The sequence below is a fragment of the Podarcis raffonei genome, chromosome 11 (assembly GCF_027172205.1).
Source record: "Podarcis raffonei isolate rPodRaf1 chromosome 11, rPodRaf1.pri, whole genome shotgun sequence".
NCBI lineage: Eukaryota > Metazoa > Chordata > Lepidosauria > Squamata > Lacertidae > Podarcis > Podarcis raffonei.
The window spans coordinates 23,107,128-23,129,704 of NC_070612.1; the positions used below are offsets into that span (position 1 = coordinate 23,107,128).

The 22,577-nt window shown below is 41.4% G+C and overlaps 1 protein-coding gene across 1 annotated transcript in view; it reads right to left on the reverse strand.

Moving 5' to 3' along the window:
- The window catches only part of LOC128423246 (interleukin-6 receptor subunit beta-like), a 32,034-nt gene extending 9,780 nt beyond the window's left edge, over positions 1–22,254 (reverse strand). The window contains exons 1-9 of the mRNA XM_053408188.1: positions 22,090–22,254; positions 17,630–17,710; positions 15,895–16,206; positions 14,072–14,204; positions 12,230–12,384; positions 9,138–9,289; positions 5,797–5,953; positions 2,576–2,658; positions 1,524–1,743 (exon numbers count right to left, since the gene is read on the reverse strand). Of these exons, the coding sequence (XP_053264163.1) occupies positions 1,524–1,743; positions 2,576–2,658; positions 5,797–5,953; positions 9,138–9,289; positions 12,230–12,384; positions 14,072–14,204; positions 15,895–16,206; positions 17,630–17,696 (1,279 nt within the window). The 5' untranslated portion in view covers positions 17,697–17,710; positions 22,090–22,254. The remainder of the gene's footprint in view (positions 1–1,523; positions 1,744–2,575; positions 2,659–5,796; positions 5,954–9,137; positions 9,290–12,229; positions 12,385–14,071; positions 14,205–15,894; positions 16,207–17,629; positions 17,711–22,089) is intronic.
- Between the last annotated feature and the right edge of the window lie 323 nt (positions 22,255–22,577).

The window sequence follows — 22,577 nt, forward strand, 5'->3', positions numbered from 1 at the left end:
TATTTCTAAAAGAATAACATTTCAAACATTATAAAACTAAAAGGGGTTGTTGGAGAGTTGTAATTATATTTCACTACAACAAAATGTTCATAAAGCCTGAGCAGACGCCCAAGGTCACAGATCAAACAGCATCAAAGGTAAGTTGCAATTCAATCAAGTTTTGACACCCAAAGATAATTCAAATGTTTACATTCTGAAGCACGTTTAATAAAGTTTTCATTGCTCCTTGATAGCTACTGTGCTGCAATGGCCGAAAGCAGAAAATAAAAATGACCTGTTAGTGGTCAGGTCCACCACACTGAGAAATTGCCATATAAATATAGCAGTATATAGTAAGGGAAGAAAAGATGTTTTTAATATGTACTTATTCCTGTTTCAGTTGTTAGGTGGTGCCACGTATTTCAGAGGAAGTCTTACAGATACTAGATATGTAATCCCCACTTGTTCCTCTTACCTATAGACTTCTGTAGAATGGGGCTGTAAGTATTACAACCCATTTTAATGTATTTGTATGTTATAGTATTTTACTTATCATAGATTCATAAATTTTAAAGACATGGCAGGGGTCATCTAGTCCAACCCCCTGCAATGCATGAATCTCAGCTAAAGCATCCATGACAGATGCTTGTAGGATTATTGGTTTTATTTTGTTGCGGGTTATGACTTCATAATAAATAATCTGTATTGGTATTTTCTATTTGCTTTGCTAATAGTCTAAGTTAGAATGAAGATGCCAAGTCTCACAAGCTTGCTTCCATTTACTAATGCCTACACTGCCTTAAATAAGTCAGAAACATTTAGAAGCTATCCTGTAAAGCTCCTGGATCTTAAGTTAAAAGAAAAGAGATCTGATGAGGAAGCAGCAGCATTATCTGAAGCCACCTTATGGCTGAAGCTAAGCAGTTCTGGGTATGGCAAATACCTAGATGGTCTGGAACCATGTACGCCATTTTTGGTTCCATGACAGAAGAAAGGTGCATTATACATGCAATAAAATAAAATGAACTGGACAGATGGAATGCTAATTTGAAAACAAACAGAAACTGAAAGGCTGATATCCTTCAGTAAGTTTGAAATATTTCCTCCTCTTGTGGGGATCCAGTTTACTCATCACATTAAACCACAGTTAGAAACGAACTATGATTTAGTGTGAATGTGCAACATGTGGCTAAAAAGTTCTTGCTCTACTTCTCTGGCTTTGTTGTGTCTTCCAAACTCAGGCTTGAGGTTTGTTTCTCCCCTAACAAACGACAAGCAGCAAGCACAAACCTTGGCTGCTGCTCCTAGTTTGTATAGCAAGATACAAACCAAGGACCTGGGCTCAGATGACATGAAAAGCCAAAGTTTTTTTGTTCACCATGCAGCAGGAGCAAGGAAGGAGTGCAGCACAAACTTTTCTGTAGCATTCACTTAAGTGTTGTGGTTGACCATTTAGTTTAAACTTACATGCAACTCTTCTAATGGGATGTGTGAAGTAGCCAAAAAAGTGGAATATATACTCAATGCCATGTAGGAAAACTTACCTCTTGAGTTAGTTGCTGGGATCAGCAAAACTGATGCAGGAGATTCACCCACACTGTTCGATGCTTTAATTCTCACTTCATATGTCCCATTTTCTACATTTAGAGTCAGCTGTGTGGTGTTCAGACTGTAGAATTGCTGTTGAAAATGAAGTGGTGGCTTTCCCAAGATAGATACATCGTATTTCAAAATTATTCCATTAGCTTCAGAAGGATTTAACTCCTGTCCAAAATAGAAAAAGATCTGTTTTATTTGACAGTTTATATGTGAACACCTGAGATTAGCTAATGAGAGTAAGACCTTTAGGGGTCACTTATGCCAGAACCTTCTATTCTGATGAGCTGCAGCTCACCAATGTCTAAGGCAGAGCCTTTCTTGGACTTGCTAACCAAGATCCTAACCAATATTGTACAAGGATCCTTTTTTATGCAAAGCGTGTCTACTACAGAGCTATGCATGATACCTTTTCCAAAGTCCTACTCAGCCATGATATTTACCATCTGGCCTTGGGCACAATGCTCCAACTAACATAATTTCATGCTTCTCATCCATTATGACAGGAACACACTATCTTGTAACTTGCTGAGATCAGGCTTACGTGTTAAAGCTTTGTTCAAAGAGAATAAATTACTCCACTCAAAATAATTTTGCCTCATAAGCTAAACATGGACAATTCTCAAGCAGTATTTCACAGAACCGTTATCCAGAAACTACATCCACGTGTGCCATGTTTACAGAGTTTGCAGAAGCAAGGACTAAGAAAGCATAAGATCTTCATCCCTGTTTATTTTAAAAACGGACAAGTAGCAAATGTGACATACACAAGTCTTTTACTTTATAAGCTACACGTGTGCATATCTTACACTTCAATATATCCTGAGTGCAATATGTTGTGAAAGAAGCTACCACCTAGAAGAAAGTGTTTACAGTAGTATGTGTTATGGTATCATGAGTTTACATATAACAGGAATTATGTTTGAGTGCAGATGACAGATATTAGTGAGAACATCAGGAAATCAGACATTCAGGGTGTAGTAAATTTGGTACTATTTACCTTCCAGATCAGCACCAGAGTCCAGTTTTCTGGTGAGTGAACAGGACTAATCTTCCTCCACAGATCTGGTCCTTTAGTTGGTTCTGATAAAGACAAACATCTCTTTTAAGAATCATGTTTATTTAGCCCACTATTCATTTTTCTTTAATATATATGTAGGGTACTGAAAAAGATTCAAGCCTATATATATATTCACAAGTGCTTTGCTGCAGTAGATGGAGCATGAAGAATAGCAGCCGTCTAGTCATCCAATGGTTGGCTGTGACATACAGCCGGGCATGTGTCTGCTGATATCACCTCCATGATTTGGGACAAGCACCTAGGAAAAGTGGCTGGGAGGCTCCTACAGCTTTTCTGAAGTAAGGATCACAGTTGTGTGATCTGAAGGAAAGACAGACCCAGGAGGGCTAAAAGGCCCAAACTTTTTACTCACCACCAGTTAGGAATATAGTAAGGGAGTGGGGAAGATAAGAAAGTGGGTACAGAAAGTCATTATATTTTTTTTTTATTTCTAGAATAAGTTTTTTAGGAATACATACAGCATGTTCATGGATTTTTATTTATCTTGTACTAACTACCAATCCAAATGAGAATAAGAGTTGGTGTTTCAAGTATCAATGAACATGTCAATAGCTCTGGAAACATGTTCCAAATCAAACTATCAATATCAACTTAGAATAATTGTTTTATAAACCATTTTTGTTAGTTCTTAATCTCTTTAAGGTTTAAACCACATTTATAGGGGTTCAAATCAAGTATGTTGTAGAATTAATGCTAAAATACAGACAGGTAACAATTTGGTCTTCTCCAAAAATAAAATCTTTTTTGTATGTTGGTAATCTGTGAAATAGAGGACATTAGAACCCAATAGTTACTCTATTTGATTGTGTCAAAGATCTGATTCTGTCAGAAGATAAGAGAGCTGGTGGTTCACAGTAAGCCCTCAACTCATGTGAGGGTTACGTTTTGGGAATCATGCCTAAAGCCGAAATTGTATATAGTCAAAACACATTGGGTACAATGGTGAATGGAATTGCCAAAGTCTTTCTTCCTGGTAATAATAATAATAATAATAATAATAATAATAATAATAATAATAAATTTTATTTATATCCCGCCCTCCCCAGCCGAAGCCGGGCTCAGGGCTGCTAACAACAATCAAATAATCAAACAATCAAATAATCCAACATTCTAAAAACATTTCAATTATAAAAATTAATTAAAATCAAATTGATGGCAACCGTTAAGCAAAATTCTGTGCAGGTTGCCAGAGGAGGGAGTCAGGCTGAGCCCTAACCAAAGGCCTGGTGGAACAAATCTGTCTTGAAGGCCCTGCGGAAAGATGTCAGGTTCCGCAGGGCCCTAGTCTCTTGTGACAGAGCGTTCCACCAGATTGGAGCCGCAGCCGAGAAAGCCCTGGCTCTAGTTGAGGCCAGCCTAACCTCTCTGTGGCCTGGGACCTTCAGGATGTTTTTATTTGCAGACCATAGGTTCCTCTGTGGGGCATACCAGGAGAGGCGGTCCCGTAGGTACGAGGGTCCTAGGCCGTATAGAGCTTTAAAGGTTAAAACCAGCACCTTAAACCTGATCCTGTACTCCACCGGGAGCCAGTGCAGCTGGTATAGTACCGGATGAATGTGATCTCGCAGCGAAGACCCCATAAGGAGTCTCGCCACGGCATTCTGCACCCGCTGGAGTTTCTGGGTCAGTCTCAAGGGCAGCCCCACATAGAGTGAGTTACAATAATCCAGTCTGGAGGTGACCGTCACGTGGATCACAGTGGCTAGGTCAGGGTGAGAGAGATAAGGAGCCAACTGCTTAGCTTGGCGGAGATGAAAAAATGCCGCCTTTGTTACAGCTGTAATCTGCGCCTCCATAGAGAGGGAGGTATCGAAGATTACACCCAAACTCTTAACGGACGGTGCTGACACTAATTGCACCCCCGCAAGAGATGGGAGTTGCCCCCTCAATCCCATATCGTCCCGTCCCAGCCAGAGGACCTCTGTCTTCGAAGGATTTAACTTCAACCGGCTCCCACGTAACCATCCAGCCACAGCTTCCAGACATCTGGTCAGTGTGTCTGGGGCCGAGTCAGGATGCCCATCCATCAACAGATAGAGTTGGGTGTCATCGGCATACTGATGGCAACCCAGCCCAAAACTCTGGACAAGCCGAGCGAGGGGGCGCATAAAGATGTTCAAAAGCATCGGGGAGAGTATCGCACCCTGAGGCACTCCACACACCAAGGAGTGGCGCGATGACAATCCCCCCCCCAAGCACCACCCTCTGTCCCCGACCAGAGAGAAATGAGCGCAGACATTGAAGGACTGTGGCCTGGATCCCCACGTCAGCAAGGCAGTGGTCCAGGAGTTCGTGATCGACCATGTCAAAGGCTGCTGACAGGTCTAGAAGAATCAGCAGCCCAGACCCGCCTCGATCCAGCTGCCTGCGGAGATCATCTGTTAGGGCGACCAGAGCCGTCTCGGTCCCATGACCAGCGCGGAAGCCGGACTGGAATGGATCCAGAGCTAATGTTTCATCCAGAAACCTGCCAAGCTGTTCAGCAACCGCTCTCTCAATCACCTTACCCAGGAATGGAAGATTCAAAACCCGGCGGTAATTGGATAGATCTAAGGGATCTAATGATGTTTTCTTTAAGAGCGGGCGCACCACAGCCTCCTTCAGTTCCCCTGGGAATATCCCGGGTTCCCCTTTTTAATTATTATATTATTATTTTGTCAAGCATGCAAAGCTGAATGTACACGAGGTAAATGCTTGTAAGTTATAGGCCTACTGTACTTATTAGCAGCTGGCCATATGGTAATCAGCTATAACTGGGGGGGGGGGGGAACCAACCCTCTGAGATACAGGGATGATTTACAGTTCAAATGGTAAAATTGACAAATTTGGTCAAGGTAAGAGAAGGAAGAAAACTTGTTAATTTGTTGAGAAATTGAGCTTTATCATCATCTATTGTGAAATAAAGTACAAGATAATGCTGAACCATTACTTGGAAGTTAATAAGAGATGAACGCACACCAGAGTAAATTCGCAAATATTAATAACTACTGTTTGCTACTCATGATTTAAATGGCAAATTGCATTATATTGTATCATAGTTATTACACATATGTATACATATTTATTGTGTAGAAACCTTTTAATCAGAAACACATTTTGACAATTTGGAGCAAACTGGAGAAGTTTGGAATCTTACTTACTATCTTCAGCTGTGAACCCAACTACTTCTTTACTCCAGTCACTCCAGTGCTCTCCCCAACTAGTTACACAACGCAGCTGAAACACGTATTTTGTGTTTGGTCTGAGGTCTTGAATGAAGAAGGAATCTCTGTGTGTTGCTGTGTCTTCAAGAGGAACCTGTCAAAATGAAACTGGGCTTTAAGAAGTGCTACTAGTGAATAAACAACATTCACTATACTGAATTTTCTAGCTCTCTCTCAAAATCAGCATGGCAAATTTAGATGTTTTGTTTGAATGACCCTCATTAGCAGAAAACATGAAATTGTGATAAAGAACTTAAATTCAAATTACACTATTGTTTAGTCACTATTCTCTCCACCCTCCATTTAGTGTTTTTTGCCTGCTTAAAAAACTGAGAAAGCTTATGAAGCTAAACATCTTATCAAGAGAGAGAAAGTAACTATACTTTATAATAATTCTTACGTTGCATCATTCTTTTTGCAATCCTGAAGTATGTTGATAACAAGCATCAATATATATATATGTGTGTGTGTGTGTGTGTGTGTGTGTGTGTGTTTCAGGTCAGGTATTGTATCCAGTTAAACTCTCGCCACCTACGAAAGCTAAGCTACCAATTGTCCTATTTCCATAGGTTGATAGGAGGTTAACTGATTTGGGTTCTATTTCGATCACATGCCATAGGCAAGAGGAAATTACAATTGTAACAGAAATGATATGGGTATTTTGAGGGGGTCAGATAAGGTTAATTTCAGAAAGCTCTATTGTACATTAAAGGTAAAGGTAAAAGTACCCCTGCCCGTACGGGCCAGTCGTGACCGACTCTGGGGTTGCGCACCCATCTCGCTTAAGAGGCCGGGGGCCAGCGCTGTCCGGAGACACTTCTGGGTCACGTGGCCAGCGTGACAAAGCTGCTCTGGCGAGCCAGCACCAGCGCATCACATGGAAACACTGTTTACCTTCCCGCTATAAAGCGGTACCTATTTATCTACTTGCACTTAAGAGTGCTTTCGAACTGATAGGTGGGCAGGAGCTGGGACCGAACGACGGGAGCTCACCCCGCCGCGGGGATTCGAACCGCCGACCATACGATCGGCAAGTCCTAGACGCTGAGGTTTTACCCACAGCGCCACCCACGTCCTGAATCTGGAGAGGCTGTGAAAGTGCTGGACCAGTGTCTTGAAGCAATGATATAGCTAAATTCCTAAAACCGCTGAAAGGGAAACTTTAAAAAAAAAAGCAAGAGCTGTAATGTAATTGTACATTACAATGCAGCAAAGGGTTCTCTCCCCTTCTCTATTGTTTTTTAAACAATAAATTAAAGGCATTGTAAAGATGTAGCAGTGTTCCCAGGGGTCTTCCCTATACAAGAAAATGGCTAGAATGGTGACCTGGATTTGTTGTTGTTAAAGAAAGCTCTTATACTTTTTGAAGTCTGCCACCTAGTGATAAGTAATGCAGTCTTTGCAGAGATTTCACTCTGCCCTCAATCCTTCAAACCTATGAAATTTGGCTGGGCACTACTTTGGCCCAGTACTAGTTTCAAGCAGCTGCCTAGTTTTCAAAGGAGTTCACACTCCTTGTCTGAAACCAGGATTCTGAAATTTAGCCTCCACTGTCTTAAAAAATATCCCAAGCTTATAGTCTTAACATGTGAAAGCACACAAATTAATGTGTACTGCAATTCATGTGGAGCAGGAGGTAGAGACAGGGTTCTTAAGCAGATGGAACCTTCTCCCTTCATCATAAAAGACCCAAGTAGATTAAGTATCCCTTGGAGCTAGATCCGTACTGCTTCACATTATATTTGCTGTGGCACTTATTCCTTTTTCTACCACATCATTCTTATGAGAAGGAATTTGCAGCAAGAGCTCTTGCTGTTTTTTTTTAAGTTTCTCTTTCAGCGGTTTTAGGAATTTAGCTATATCATTGCTTCAAGGCACTGGTCCAGCACTTTCACAGCCTCTCCGGATTCAGATAGAATGGAGAGGTAGAGCTGTTTATTGCTGGCATAGCGATGGTACTGTGCCAAATCCTCAAAGGACAGTCCCCAACAGTTTCATACAGAATGTTGACTGGTATAAGACAGAATGGACCCTTGCCTGACTGCACAAATCAAAAGCCACAGGGCCGAGGAACAGCCTCCTAGAACTACTTTCTGGCTGTGACCCTGCAGGTAGGAACGGAACCACTGTACTCTAATGCAGTACCTTCAACTCCCACCTCCTTGAGTTGCACCAGAAGAACACCATAGCCAATAGTGTCAAAAGCCTCTGAGAGGTCAAGGGCAGCCAAGAGGATGGCATATTTTAATAAAGGATATTTTAAGCTGTTTCAGTGTTAAAACTGGACCTGAAACCAGATTGGAATAGATCTATGTAGTCTGCTTCCTCCGGGCATATGTGCAGGGAATATTAAGACACTGGATGGTACTTTTCTAAAACCTTGGAGGACCTCAGGGGGGATAACCTTCAGAGTGATGGACATAACTCTCTCCTGTAATGAGGCATTAACCACACTCTTGACCCATTCAGTAAATCCTGTCCTGATTTTATCAGCCATGATGGGTAGGGATCAGGAGAGCACATTGTCAGCCTCACTGGCACAAGTGTCCTGCCCACATATTCAGACTGCAACCTTTGAAACTGATCCCACAAGGTGTGATTTGATTATGTTCTAGGAACCACTAATGGATTTGAACCAACTGAAGCATTAGGTTCAGCAGAAATCCAAGTGATTTTGCCTTGGAAGCGATTTGCAAATCTCACAGTACTACTACTGGAAAAAGTCAGAATTACTCCCTCTGAAAGATGCAACACCTATCCCCAATAGGGATAGACATTTGCTATCAATATAAAGCTTATATAAAAGCTTATATAAAGCTTATGTGGGATTTGAAGAAGTGTGCATGCACATGAAAGCTCATACCAATAACAAACTTAGCTGGTCTCTAAGGTGCTACTGGAAGGATTTTTTTTTATTTAGTTTCGACAATTATCAAGTCAAACTTATTTTCCTATCCTGCCAGCAGCCTGTCAATCCCTTAGAAACTACTGTGAAGTAGAATCGACAAGCTTCCTCAACAGTTTATTTTCCTTCTGACCTATTCTTAAATTTCTATTTCACTTTTCCCAACAAGGATTTTTTATATTTCTTTTCACATTATTTAATTTATAAATGTTTCCACTGAACACTTAACTGAAATCTATATTTTCTCTCATTTAAACAAATACCATTCTAGTAGATAAAATGCAACTGTCACAGCTCTTTGGATGCAAACACACCAACTGTATAAAAGAAAATGCCACAAAAAATAATTGACAAATAATGGGTGTGGGGTTACCTGGATCCAGTTTATACTGTCAATGATCTTGTATCGAATTTGAAATCTCAGCTCCAGTGGTGCTTCATGAAATTGGTTTTCCCATGATAGCTTTAGGACTCTGGGAAATTCTCCTGAGTTGAGGGACAGATTGGATGGCGGCAGCGGTTTTACTAGAGGAAAAAAGGTGCACTCAATTAGCCACAGGCCATTTCATTTTTTTAAATATGTAAGGTAAAGGTAAAGGTACCCCTGCCCGTACGGGCCAGTCGTGTCCGACTCTAGGATTGCGCGCTCATCTCGCTCAAGAGGCCGTGAGCCGGCACCGTCCGAAGACACTTCCGGGTCACGTGGCCAGCGTGACTAAGCTGCAGCTGGCGAGCCAGCACCAGCGCAGCACACAGAAACGCCGTTTACCTTCCCGCTATAAAGCAGTACCTATTTATCTCCTTGCACTTTGACGTGCTTTCGAACTGCTAGGTGGGCAGGAGCTGGGACCGAATGACGGAAGCTCACCCCGCCGCGGGGATTCGAACCACCGACCATACGATCAGCAAGTCCTAGGCACTGAGGTTTTACCCACAGCGCCACCCGTGTCCCTTTTTATATATAGGTTACAATTAATTTGAAGTCTAATATTCAGGTACACAGCACAACGTTTGCGCCTTTACAACAGGAGCACAAACTTTCAGAGAAGTGGTGGGCTTCAAACTAAACCTCTCCAAAACAAAATTGCTGCTTAAAAATGTAACAACTTAAGGAAAGGAAGACCTGGAAAAAACATCTGGCTTAAAGATCTGCAATAAAGCAAAATACTTTGGATCGCTCCAAAAAAACATCAATTTATTTCAGAATAACTATATGAAAACCTGAAAAGAGATTAAAAGGAACCCCGAGATTTGGAGTCGGCTAAACCTTTCATTTTTAGGAAAGATCTCTATCATCAAAATGACCATGCTTCCCAAATTATTCTTTCTATTCCAAACAATTCTGATTCTGGGTGGAACGGGCTGCCTCAAAACCTGGCAAAAATAAATCTCAAAATTTTTATGGCAGGGAAAAAGACCTAGAATTAAACATCAAATTCAAGGCTTTGCCCTGTCTGACCTAAAATTATATTATGAGGCAGCCTGTTTCACCTGGCTAAATGAATGGTGCACACTTTAAGATCCCAACCTCCTAGTCTTAGAGGGTTACGATAACAGGTACAGGTGGCACGGGTACCTGGGATATGGGAAAGTAAAAATACATAAAAACTTTTTGAACCATATTGTTAGAAAATCCCCGTACACAGTTTGGGAGAAATATAAAGATCTTTTAGAGCCTAAGACTGGTAGATTTCACCAGTTTAGGCAACCACGGTAAAAAGGAAAAATACGGAAGGGAACTCGCCAACTTACAAAACTCTACTAAAGGAAGAAACAAACAAATTAAAGCTAAAAAGTTTTGAAGAAGTAAGAGAGCAAATAGCAGATTGGTTTCAATACTATCAACTATTTGAGACATCTAAGATGGATAAAAAAAAGGGGTTTTCGACAGAGGCACCCAGACTGGAAACAGATTTGATCAATTCCAAAACAAAAATTATTTCCAAGACATACCGATTCCTCCTTGACTGGGATGTCAAAGAGGAGGAGGTTAAAGCCGCCAAGATTAAATGGGCCCAGGATTTTGGGTATAATATTGGTATGAAACAATGGGAAAGTTTATGGAAAGTTAACTGGAAATTCATGGTGTGCTATATGTTGAGGGAAACTTTCAAAAGATGCAATACTGTTGGCATTTGATGTCATGGAAGCTCTGCAAAATGTATAAAAATGTACCTAGTAAATATAAGGCAATAAAATAAAACACCTGATAAAAAAGTGAACAGCAAAATAAAACAAAAATTGGAGGGTAACACTCAGAAGTGGCAATGAAAGCACCAACCTAATTATAAAATCTCAGAAAAATGGAAATGTTTCAGTTGGTGCCTAAAACTCGAAAGTGACTGTATCCTGAATGTGAGTTTTCTATAGCCACAAAAAAGGTCCTATTCCACATTTGCCACCTGCCTAACCTCTGAAAGTAGGGGCAACAAGGTAAGGAGCTCTGAATATCGTAACTACTGGAGAGGTTCATACAGGAGAGGGGGCCAGGTCCCCAAACAGACTTCAACAGAGATTCCTGTAATTGTTGATCAGTTATAGCAAGTCCCTTTGAAGGCAGGCTCCTTGCACAAAACAGCTAACTGGTGCTGAAAGTGAATTCAAAGGTGCTTGTTGTAACCACTGATTGGTTATTTAGCATTCTCTTTTGAAATTTGACATGTGCTAATCACTGGATGCCATTATGAAATCAGGCGAGATCTCTTTAAAATGTTAAAAAAACACTTCGGATCATGCCAGTTGAGTTAGTTTAACACGGGAAATATATAATCCATATGGTCAATTTTATTAATAACTCTATTTAAAAAACTACATTTGAGTACCTTTTTTTGGGTTCAGTCCACCCAAACTCTGTGTAGGAACTATGTTGAATAAAATCAAACAGTAGATAGGATTGACCTGAGTGCAAGTGACACTTGCTTTGTGCTAAAACCAGTAAATTAAACCAATTGTTTGGTTTATTCGGGTCCATTCTATGGGTCTCAACCATTATCAGAGAACTAGAGGAGAAGCAACTAAAATTATTAAGAGGAGCCACCTCCAGAAAGGCTAGTGTATCTATTTTGGCTACAGAAATCCAACTGTTAGAAGCTGCGTCTTTTGATGCCTGGAGTTAGCAATCCCATTATGGAAGGGGAGCAGGCTGCTTGATGAACCCAGAATCTTTGGTTGGTCAGTCCCTGCTTAAAGTCTCTCAGGTCTCATCAGTTTTCTCTGCCAGCTACTGTCCTTTTAAAATTTTTAGATATTTTTCCTAAGCCACTGCCTTCCAGCTTCAGGCACATTGGTTTACCATAATTTTTTAGACTCTCCCCAGTGTGACTTTTAACTAGAAGTATGACACTGAGGTGGTGGTCTTGTTCTTCCACCCTATTCCTTCTTTCGCCATATAAAGAAGCATTATCTTCCTTAGAAGTTATGACGCAATGAAATCATTCATAGGAGTAGCCCTACTGATATATTTACCATGTTTTATAGGATCAAACACAATGCGGTCAGATTCAACTACCCCAAGAGCATTCTTTGCTTCTACCCACACTTCCAAGTCGACAAAAAATACAACCACAGTACTGGTACAAGAATTATTGGCACCCAGGCAGTCAGGAAACTCTTCGTTTGGCCTAGAAGTTGGAGAAAAAGAAGCAGGATTTAATACATATCCGTGACAGATTTAAACAGAGGTGAGTCTAGCAGAATTCAATGAAACTTACTCTGTAGTAAATGAGCTTTGGACTGTAGCATTTGCTCCACAATATCACAAAGAAAATTATTTATTTAAAGGTGGGGCTTTGATAAAAGGACACCAAATCAGGTTTTTTCCCCCAAAAGCAATTTGCTTTAATCCAAAAGCAATTTGCTTTAATCCAAATACTTTTAAGTAAAATAGGAAGTGGCTGTTCTTTCTTTCTTTCTTTCTTTCTTTCTTTCTTTCTTTCTTATTTATTTATTACTAGTACACCATCTAACCAGTGATAAGTAGGTTGACTTGTATGCATCAACCAAAAGTCTGGTAGATATCTCTAAACATTATGTTGTTTTCTGTTGTGGGGGGATTTAAAGCAAACTATTGTTCTCTCTTTTCCTTACAAAATATTCTGCTCTTTAAAAAAAAATCTTGCTGCAAACAGCATGGATTTGATTTAAATCAAATCAATTTAAATCACTAGTCAGTAAGATTTACTGATTTAAATAATTTTTTTATAATAATAATAATAATAATAATAATAATAATAATAATAATAATTTATTATTTATACCCCGCCCATCTGGCTGAGTTTCCCCAGCCACTCTGGGCGGCTCCTTTTTAGAGAAGGAGTCATTTTTGCTGGTATAATCTTAATATTCACAACCAGATGAAGGTTTCATTTTTGGAATAATAAATTTTCAGAGTAGTTTTTACAGTTATATCAAAAATTACCGATTTGGTTATTCTATTAGAAATACATAGACAGATAATTATGATTATTATGAATATGCATATATTGTGAGTATTCTGCTTTTTACTGCTTCACACTTAGGTACTTGTGCAGATCTATTCCACTCCAAACAATCTATTCATTGAACCTCTTGGAACTTAGCATTTAAGAGCTAAGGGGTTGATTCTGTGTATATAAATTTGCAAAGGAATAATGGGATTAAGGTTTTTTCCCTCAACTCTGCATGTTTATTTTATAACATTTTTCCTGTGAAGAAAAGGCATGTTATCTCTGCAGACACAAATTCAAACTTTTTAGAACAGCAAAAACAAGCATCCGTGATAATATCTTCTTGTTAGAAAAAAATGCCCCAAATAATCTTACAGAAACTTCTGAAAGAGCATGACAATGTGAATGGATTAGTGGAATTCATTTACCAAAAAATTTAAACACTGCATATAAAACCTCATGCTACATAATTAAAAACAAATCCTTATTTCCTGATGGATAGCTTTTGGACAATAATGTAACTTAAATAGAAAACTATCTTTAGAAAGAGGTTTTGTCCAAAAGCATTTTATTTAAAAAAAATCCGATTTAACTAAAAAAAAAAAATCTGATTATTTATCCACCCTGGTTATCCACCCTCAAGATTCAGCTATTCAGTAGTTTTAGTCCCCTTTTTCTCATCCACTGCCTATTTTGGCTTTCAGCTCTTTTAAACTAGCAGGACCACTGTGCTGCTTAGACACAGTGTAGAGCAATGTTTAAATATTTTGAACAAGTGACTTCCCTTTAAAAAATAGTATGCTTAACAACAAATATTAAGAATTCAAAGTTTTGTATCCAACAAATTAACTACAGGTCTTTAAAACTGAAAATATATATCTACCACCGAGATTTCAAAGTATAATTGGTGTCCAGAAATGTGTATCTTCCAGGCTCCCAAGTACAAGTTTGAGAATATTTCTTTCTTCCTGTCTGATGCACAATGCAACTCAAATTCTCAGGCTTGTCTGGAGAAACTGCATTTAAACACACACAAATAAACAGAAGTTAATCTAGGAGTACACTTGCAAAAACAACATGAATTCATTTTGGTCCTAATCAATTTTTTTCAAAAAACAAACAAACTCATTTTTAATTGTTTTTTTCAATACTGTAAAGCAGAGCATTCATGTCAAAAGGTCATCAAAGGTAAAGGTAAAAAGGAAGTACATCAAAACACCACAGTTGACATAAAATATTACAAGAAGGGAAGTATTTATTTTCTGCCTTTTTCCCTCAGAGGGACTCCAGACAGCTTACAAATAAAATAGGAAAATAAAAACACTTGAAGCAATAGTATCATTTTTACATACGAGGCAGCATATACAGCTGTAAATAGAATTTGTGTATCAAAATCTAATATTGTTCACCTGTTCATTCCCCAAGTTGCATCCAATATTGTGCAAGCAGGCTACTCACAGAAGGATTTCTGCTACTCTACAATAGCTTAGGGTCAGATGACACTCCAAACAGAATGGGCATGGTGCCAACTAAGGTGGTGTATCCTTCTAACTACTGACCTATATGGTTTCAGGGCAGACAACCCTAAAGGGGTAACAGGAGCCATAACATTGTGTACAAAAAAGTCCAATGACTGCTCCCAGTCAAGGAAGATGCCATGGCCAATGGTGTCAAAAGATGCAGATTCGAGAAGCAGGAACAAGGTTGCACACGGCTGGCCCTGCTCTTTGTAAAGCTCATCCAATTCATTCCCATAACCAGGCCTGAACCCAGACTGGAATAAAAAAAAATTGCCTTTTCCAAGAATAGTAGGTGGTCATCCTGCACTGAAACTCTTTCTACCATCTACCCAAGAAGAGGGTATTTTTTGCTGGTAGAGGAACTAGTATAACTAAGGAGCCCATGACTGGTTTATTTAAGGGAGGACACACCACTCCCTCTTCCAAGGCAGCATGCACCACCCCTGCAATCAATGAAGTGCTAATCACTCTCTGTACCCAACCACCCTCTCTGCTAGACTGAATAAGCCAGAAGGTACAGGGGTCAAGGGGCTACGCTGAAACTGATGCTACACAATACAGGCATACCTGCTGAACTGCCTTTCTTATGGAAGCATAATGCCTATCCCCATGTAACATAGTTAAACTTTATTTAGAAAACTTATATCCCGTTTTACATCTTTGACAGGTTCCCCAGGTGGGTCACCACTATTCTCAAAATAAAATCATACTCAGAATCTCATAATACAGTACAAGGGCAGAAATTGTGTAGTTACTATGTGGAACAAACATCATTCAGGCCGCAATTTCTGCCCTTACTCCTGCCTGGTGACATATTTGCCAAGTGACGATGTAACTTTTTTCTTCTTTACTTGGTACCTTTCAACTATGTGAAATAAAAGTTTCTCATTTCTCCATGTTGTCTTCAATATATTCGACAAAATCCAACATCCTCTAAGAGTGTTATAAGGAGCAGGAGAATGACTATACAGTGGACCCTCTGGATATAAATTAAATTCATTCCAGGGGTCCATCCGCAACCCGAAAAGTCCGTGCATGCGGCGAAACCCGGAAGTATACACTTCTGGGTTTGCCACGTTCGTAACTTGAAAGTTACATATCCAGAGTGGTATGTAATTAGAGGGTCCACTGTATTGTTCCTTTTATGTGTATCCCCACAAGGAAGAATTTAAGGAGAAATACTTACAGCCCAAGGCAACTTGAATTCCATAGATGTTCTGCTCAATGCTTCCTGCCACTAAGATGTTACAAGTCAGAGGAGAAGCCAATATAGACGTGTCATTGAATGTTACTCTTGAAACAGTTTCATTTATTATGCTATAGTGTTCTTTAGGAACAACCTTAGTTTGAATTCTCCAGATAACTTTATCAGCACGAAGGTTGCCATAATCTAGACAATAGTCACTAAGAATGCAGTATGCTGTAAAGCTGGACTCAAGGGATACTACAGCAGACTCCGGAGTTATATAGCCACATGATTGCGCATATCCATCTGAAACTGAGAGAGATCATTTGTTTGGTATTGCTCACTAACATGGCTACTATTGCTATAAGCATACAATATGACAACGGAAGACAATAGTTACCTAGAAAATACATTTCCCCCTTCACTTTTCTAGTGTACATTAATTGACAACATTTGCTTGGATCCAAGATAAATGACTGGATGGAAGTTCATAGATAGGTTTCTTGAATTCACCTCTGGGCCTGCCCATCCATGGGCACCCCCCCACCCACAAGCAGCAGCAGCAGCAGCTTCTGGGTTCCAGTGAGATCTTGTGAGAGCTCTGCACCTTGAAAAGCTACTCCAAAAGGTCGTCCCCCCCGAACAATTTGGGATGGGGTACCAGAGACTGCTGGGATAGCTGGGAATTTTCTTCCAACCTGGGGGAAAATCCTCCCCTACCATAGCAAACCCATCCCACATTGTTCATGAGGAACCCCAACTGTCTCCAGAGGCTGTTCAGGGTAATGAAGAGGATGGGGGAGGGAAAGGAAGCTTTACTTCTGTTCTCATATCTAAGGATCCAAGACATTAGGTCTAGCAACTGTAATCATTTTCCTAAGGACTATTTGCATTTCTTGTCTGTGCTAGTTAAGTGAACTCCCCCACACCTCATGATTTCAAAGATAGTTTCATTATCAAACATCAGAATTAGGAGTGAATAAAAAAGATAGAAATGTGCAGAGGTAGCAGTACATATGTGTTACATTTCCTTAGGCCTGTTTAATATTATGTAAAGAGAAACATTGTCTTGAAATTTCACCTATATTTCATTTCCAAAAGCATTTTATTCAATTTTGTCTGTGCAATTTAAATATTAATCTTGCAGGAAATATTTCAACCATCTTCTCACTTTCCACCGCAACATACCACATGTAGTAACTTAATTGGTTTTGGTGTAATCTTTCTCTACTGTACAGGATTTCTTTTTAAAAAGAGGAACTTAGCAAGCTAGAAAACCTGATAATAAGTTAAATATCCTTCCTTTCATATTACCACATCAACTATTGGCTTGTTTCACAACTTTTTCTATTTTGACTTTACAAGCCAACAGTATCTATCTAGAATACTGCCCCCCCTTACATTAGGCTCCTGAAATGAAGAAAGTCTGGGTTAACCAGGAGTGGACTTTTCAGTGAACTTGATTCAGTTGTGCTACCGAAAACAAATACAAAGACTCAGAATGTAATCTAACTGTATGCCTTTTACACCTGGCTCTGGCTCACAGATCTTGTGGTTTTAATAATAATAATAATAAAAGATCTGACAAGCCTGTAGTCTCTATGCCGTTGCCTTCCATATAATAGATTCAAACTAAAAATCAAGAATCATTTTCTATAATGTATACAAATCAACAAACTGACAGAGCTTAATAATACAGTGGAACAATTTATTATTATTAATCCTGCAGACTTACCTCCAAAGGAGTAAATGCTCAGGAGAGTACACACAGCTTGCAGTAACCAACTCCATTTTGAAAACATCTTGAACCAAGTCTCTGTAAAAACAATTTTTTTATATATAATATTTTTACTCTGCTCAATCAGTCACTATTTTCTTTTTATGAAGACACTTCTCAGGAGACAGGTTCTGTAGTTTCCTCTGTTCTGACAGGTTTATTAACCATGAACAAAAAGGTTTTGTGGAAAGCAAGAAAAGAATAGCACTCAGGGAAACAGCCAAGAGTGAGAACAGGAATACAGGCAACTCCCCAATTGTCTAGTTGCCATTTTGGGGCAAGATGGCTCTAAAGTCTTTTTTCTTCTTCAAATGATTGATTGAATATCAATTAAACATCTGGTTAGTTCGGATGACCACCTTGAGCTAGCTTAAGAACTCTGAAAACTTGAAGAAAAGTACTCGATCCAGGGACAGTCCACATATATTCCTATTCCTACCTATTTTTCTTAATGGTACCAGCTCCTGTTCAGGCTGCACAGAAAAAGCATTTTGCTTTATGAAATCCATTTCAATTGTAAAGATAAATAAATCTGACAGAATTCTACAGGATGTGGTATTAGTGTGTGAAAACAGTTCAGATCCAATGATTCCCAGGCATGAACCTTCAGATGGTGGAGATGTCAGGTGCCATCCTGGCGCCCAGGCATCTTCACTTGGTCACAAGTGGTCAATGACCAGGTACAATATGCGCCTGAGTGTGGCTACTGAGCTCACTTCTCAACCATTATCACAATGCAATAAAGTGAGGGAAAAGTATAAACTAATACACCCTCCATTTTATATATAATTTATGTCTAGCTTGCTTGTTAATTATTATCACAATATTGATTTTATAAAAATATAAAGTTGACAGTTGTGGTTTACTTAGTGATCATGGTTAAATATACTGATAAAGTCCATTTTTTGTCTTGTGGCTAGAACTTTCCTTGGCCAATGATGCACATTTTCTAAAAGGTATATATATCTGATTTAGTGTGTTTGGATTAGTATAATAACAATTTATTACCTGATCCTTCATCCTAAGGTCTCCGTAAAGTTAAAACCATTAAGACACAATATTAAAATCAGTGTAAAACAAGTTAAAACTACAAAAATAAGGTGCATTATAAAATTTCCCATTTAGAAGCAGATGTTTGCATGGTCTGGTTTGTGTGTCACACTGAAACTGTGATTTAATGTTAATATGTCCTGCTTCACTTCTCTCTCCCTCCTGCTGCCTTGCTTCTGCTTATGGTTTGTCTGAAGAGTAACAAACCAAAAGCCTGGGTTCACAAGCAACAAGCCAAATTCTGATTTGTTTTCTCCCCAGTGGAGCTGGAGCAAGGGAGGAACAAGGCACAGACCTTTGAGGAGTACACACTGGCATGGTGCTTGTTCACATTAAATAAGTTTAATTTAACTACAGGTTAATGTGAAATACAACCCAGGTGTATGTTACTTTTGTGTGCATATAGAATTCCCCCCACACACATCCCCCACCCCTCCCATATGCAGATCTTATAAGTTAGAAATTATCTGCTGACACCTGGATCTTTGAAATATGACTCTTAAGAATTGATGCTACTGCAGATTTGAAATACATTTCTGTTTTACAAGGCCTGCATACGTTTTCTAGGCAGAGCAAAGTGCTTTAAAATGAAAGCCAACATAGTTCTTTCCAGTGCATCTAACTTCATAGAACAGAATTTTAATACTGCCCACCACTAACAGTACAATCCTATGCATATGCATTCTTAGCCCTTCTTACTTCAATGGGACTAAACATGCCTAACTGCAATGATCAGGCTGCACATTACATTAATACAGTATTTAGAACCAAAATCTATATTATAATAAATTTTGGTTGCAAAGTACCAATACAATTTTAGCTAAAATAAAAGGTAAAGGTACGGGCCAGTCTTGCCAGACTCTAGGGTTGTGCGCTCATGTCACTCTATAGGCCGGGAGCCAGCGCTGTCCGCAGACACTTCCGGGTCACGTGGCCAGCGTGACAAGCTGCATCTGGCGAGCCAGCGCAGCACACGGAACACCGTTTACCTTCCCGCTGGTAAGCGGTCCCTATTTATCTACTTGCACCCGAAGGTGCTTTCGAACTGCTAGGTTGGCAGGCGCTGGGACTGAGCGACGGGAGCGCACCCCGCCGCGGGGATTTGAACCGCCGACCTTTCGATCGGCAAGTCCTAGGCGCTGAGGCTTTTACCCACAGCGCCACCCGCGTCCCTTTTAGCTAAAATAGTAGACTGTTAATGCACAACAGAAGATAATCAGAATCCACAGGAAGTTTATGGGGGGGGATGGAAAGCCTACTTTGATCTTGTCCTTTTTGCCTTTGATAGGAAACCAAGAAGCACCTTAAGAAAATTTTACTGGCTACTGCTTATGTTTACCATCTTGTCAAAGGCAAACCATCAACTCAGGTAAAAGAACCACATGCCGAGAAAATTCTCACCACTCTCCTGTACTAATTCTCAGCACTCTACTCAAATTTATCATACAAATAAAAATAGTATCATTTCCTTTATATGCCATACACTACTGTAGTCAAGTAACCCTGTGGAAATCCCCTAATCAGGCATACTGATGATCCTAGCATCCTTGGGAGGGTGGGGAGAGGAAGTACACAAATGGCAAGCTCAGAAACACAGTAGAGACAATATTGAGATGCACCAGTCTGCCTTTCAAAAGAGATATCAACTAGGATGAATGACAGCCAATCTCTATGCCACCATGTACTTCTAGCTTGACCCCAGTACTATTCAATATCAAGAATGTGTTAGAACACTGCACATTATCACTATTGTTTATATAGCATGCCATCAACTGCACATAACAAAAAGACTGCATCCTCCTCCAAAGCAGTTTGGTCTAAAACTGTACAAGTCAAAGAAAGGGAGTGAAAGGAAGATACTGCTGGATTACAAACTCCCATCATCCCAAACCATTGGCTATGCTGCCAAGGCTGATGGGAGTTGTAGCCCAGTAGTGTCTAAAGGGCACCACAAAGGTAGCCCCCAGTTTAGGAACAGGTTTACCACCAACACAATGAGACCTAGACTGCAGGGGTATGATTCAGCTCCTGGCCAGGGAACATACAATCCAGTGGCATGCAGTGATTTTTTCATAGGGCCAGAGGAACCAGCTTGTGAGGGTGATTGAGGCCCTCCGAAGTTGCAACTGCAGGTGAGCATTGTGCCTCCCTCCCTAAGCAGGGCAGCAGCTTTCTGGGCTTTGGGGAGGAGGCACCAGGAGGACATTTAGGGGACTAGCCTAGTACCCCTAGTCCACTGATCGAATGCCACTGGCACAACCCTCATTTGACTTATCGGCAGTGCTATTTTTCTAGAAAAAGAGGTGCTGGAACTCAACATGAATGCCCTCTTCTTTCTCTTAGAATGGCAATGGGTGCCCACCATAGGAGCCAACTCCTAGGGGCCCAAGGGGTTTTGGCCCCCACAGTAACATATTTCAAGGGGCTGGGCCCCCACAAAGTTGATGCGCATTCCCATTCAGATGGGGTGTGTGCACTGCATCATGTGATCGATTATGTGGGGTGGGGCTTACCTGAAAAAACGCCCCACAGATAAGAATTTGGAAAAGGGGAAAAAAAGTTATAGCAGGCGTGAAAAGATCAGGGACGGCCAGATTGCAACAGTGGAGGAAAGAGAGGCGACCCAGAAGATAAGGTTGTATACACCCTTATCTGCTACGACCGACCGCTGAGCTTTATCGTGTAAAAGAGGGGAAGAAATAACCGTGAGAAATTAACTCAGGTTCTCCAAACCGCTCGCGACAGGGGAGCTTTTCAATAGATATTTCCATATTAGTTTGAATGTTTAGTCGAGGAAGAACGACCACTTGCCCCATTCGGTTGAGAACTCAAGGCAGACCGGAGTACGGAGCAGTCGCCCCTCCCCACCCCGACCCCTCTTTGCGCACGTAAGAACGCGCAGGAAGAAGAGGGCAGAGGGAATTCTGCTGCCACCCTCGGCCGCGACTGGAGGAGGGTCCTTTCTAAGAGAAATGTTACCAGGGGGCGGCGTCGCAAACCAGGCCGACCCAGCGCTTGACGGTCTGAGGCGCCGGTGGGCGTCCCAAAGCAACGCGAGGCGCCTTTCCAGCCAGGCGCCCGAAAAGCGGGACGCGCCTCAGCAGCGCACATTAAAAGGGCTCCGCTGAGGAGAGAGCCGATTCAGGGGCCGCCTCCGAGGCCAGAGCCCGACCGAGGCGGGCTGCTCGAGAGCGGGCTTCGTTCCCTCACAGCCTTCGGAGGACAAGGCCTGTCCGCGGGGGGAAGCGGAGAGCGGCTCCCCCCGCCCCCCTGAGGGCAGCTGCCAAGTTTTCCTTTTCGGCCTGGCCAACAGGCTGCTCCCCTCGGCCGAAGGCCAACGCGGGCCGGTAAACCCACCCCTCACTCACCTCCTCCTGGCGCGCTACTCCCACAGGCCTCGGACCATCGCAGTCCCCGCCAGACGCCTCACGAGCCGCCGCGCACACCTTATGAACTGCGGTGCGCCGCTCGTCTTGACTGACGGCTTCACTCCGCTAGCTCGAGCGCCTCGCTCGAGCCGCCATTGGTGAGCAGGGCGGTGACGTCATGGCCATGGGCGGGGCAGACGGCAGAGGTGGTTCTTCCCGTAACGGGCCTCTGGGCTGCCAGGATTCCGGGCTCCTGGTCCCAGCAGGGGCGGGGGAAGGGAGGGGAAGAGAGGCCGGGAAAGGGGGAGGTGGGCGGGGGGCGCTGCGATTGAGCGTGGCGAGCCGCAAGCGCTCGACAGCGCCCGCGCGCAGGGCAGCGAACGTTCAGAGAATGTGACATCCCCCCACCCCCACCCCCGCTCCATGCCCCAATCAATTAACCAGCAAAAGTAAACCCAGTACAGTTTTACATTCCCAGGGCTTGGCTG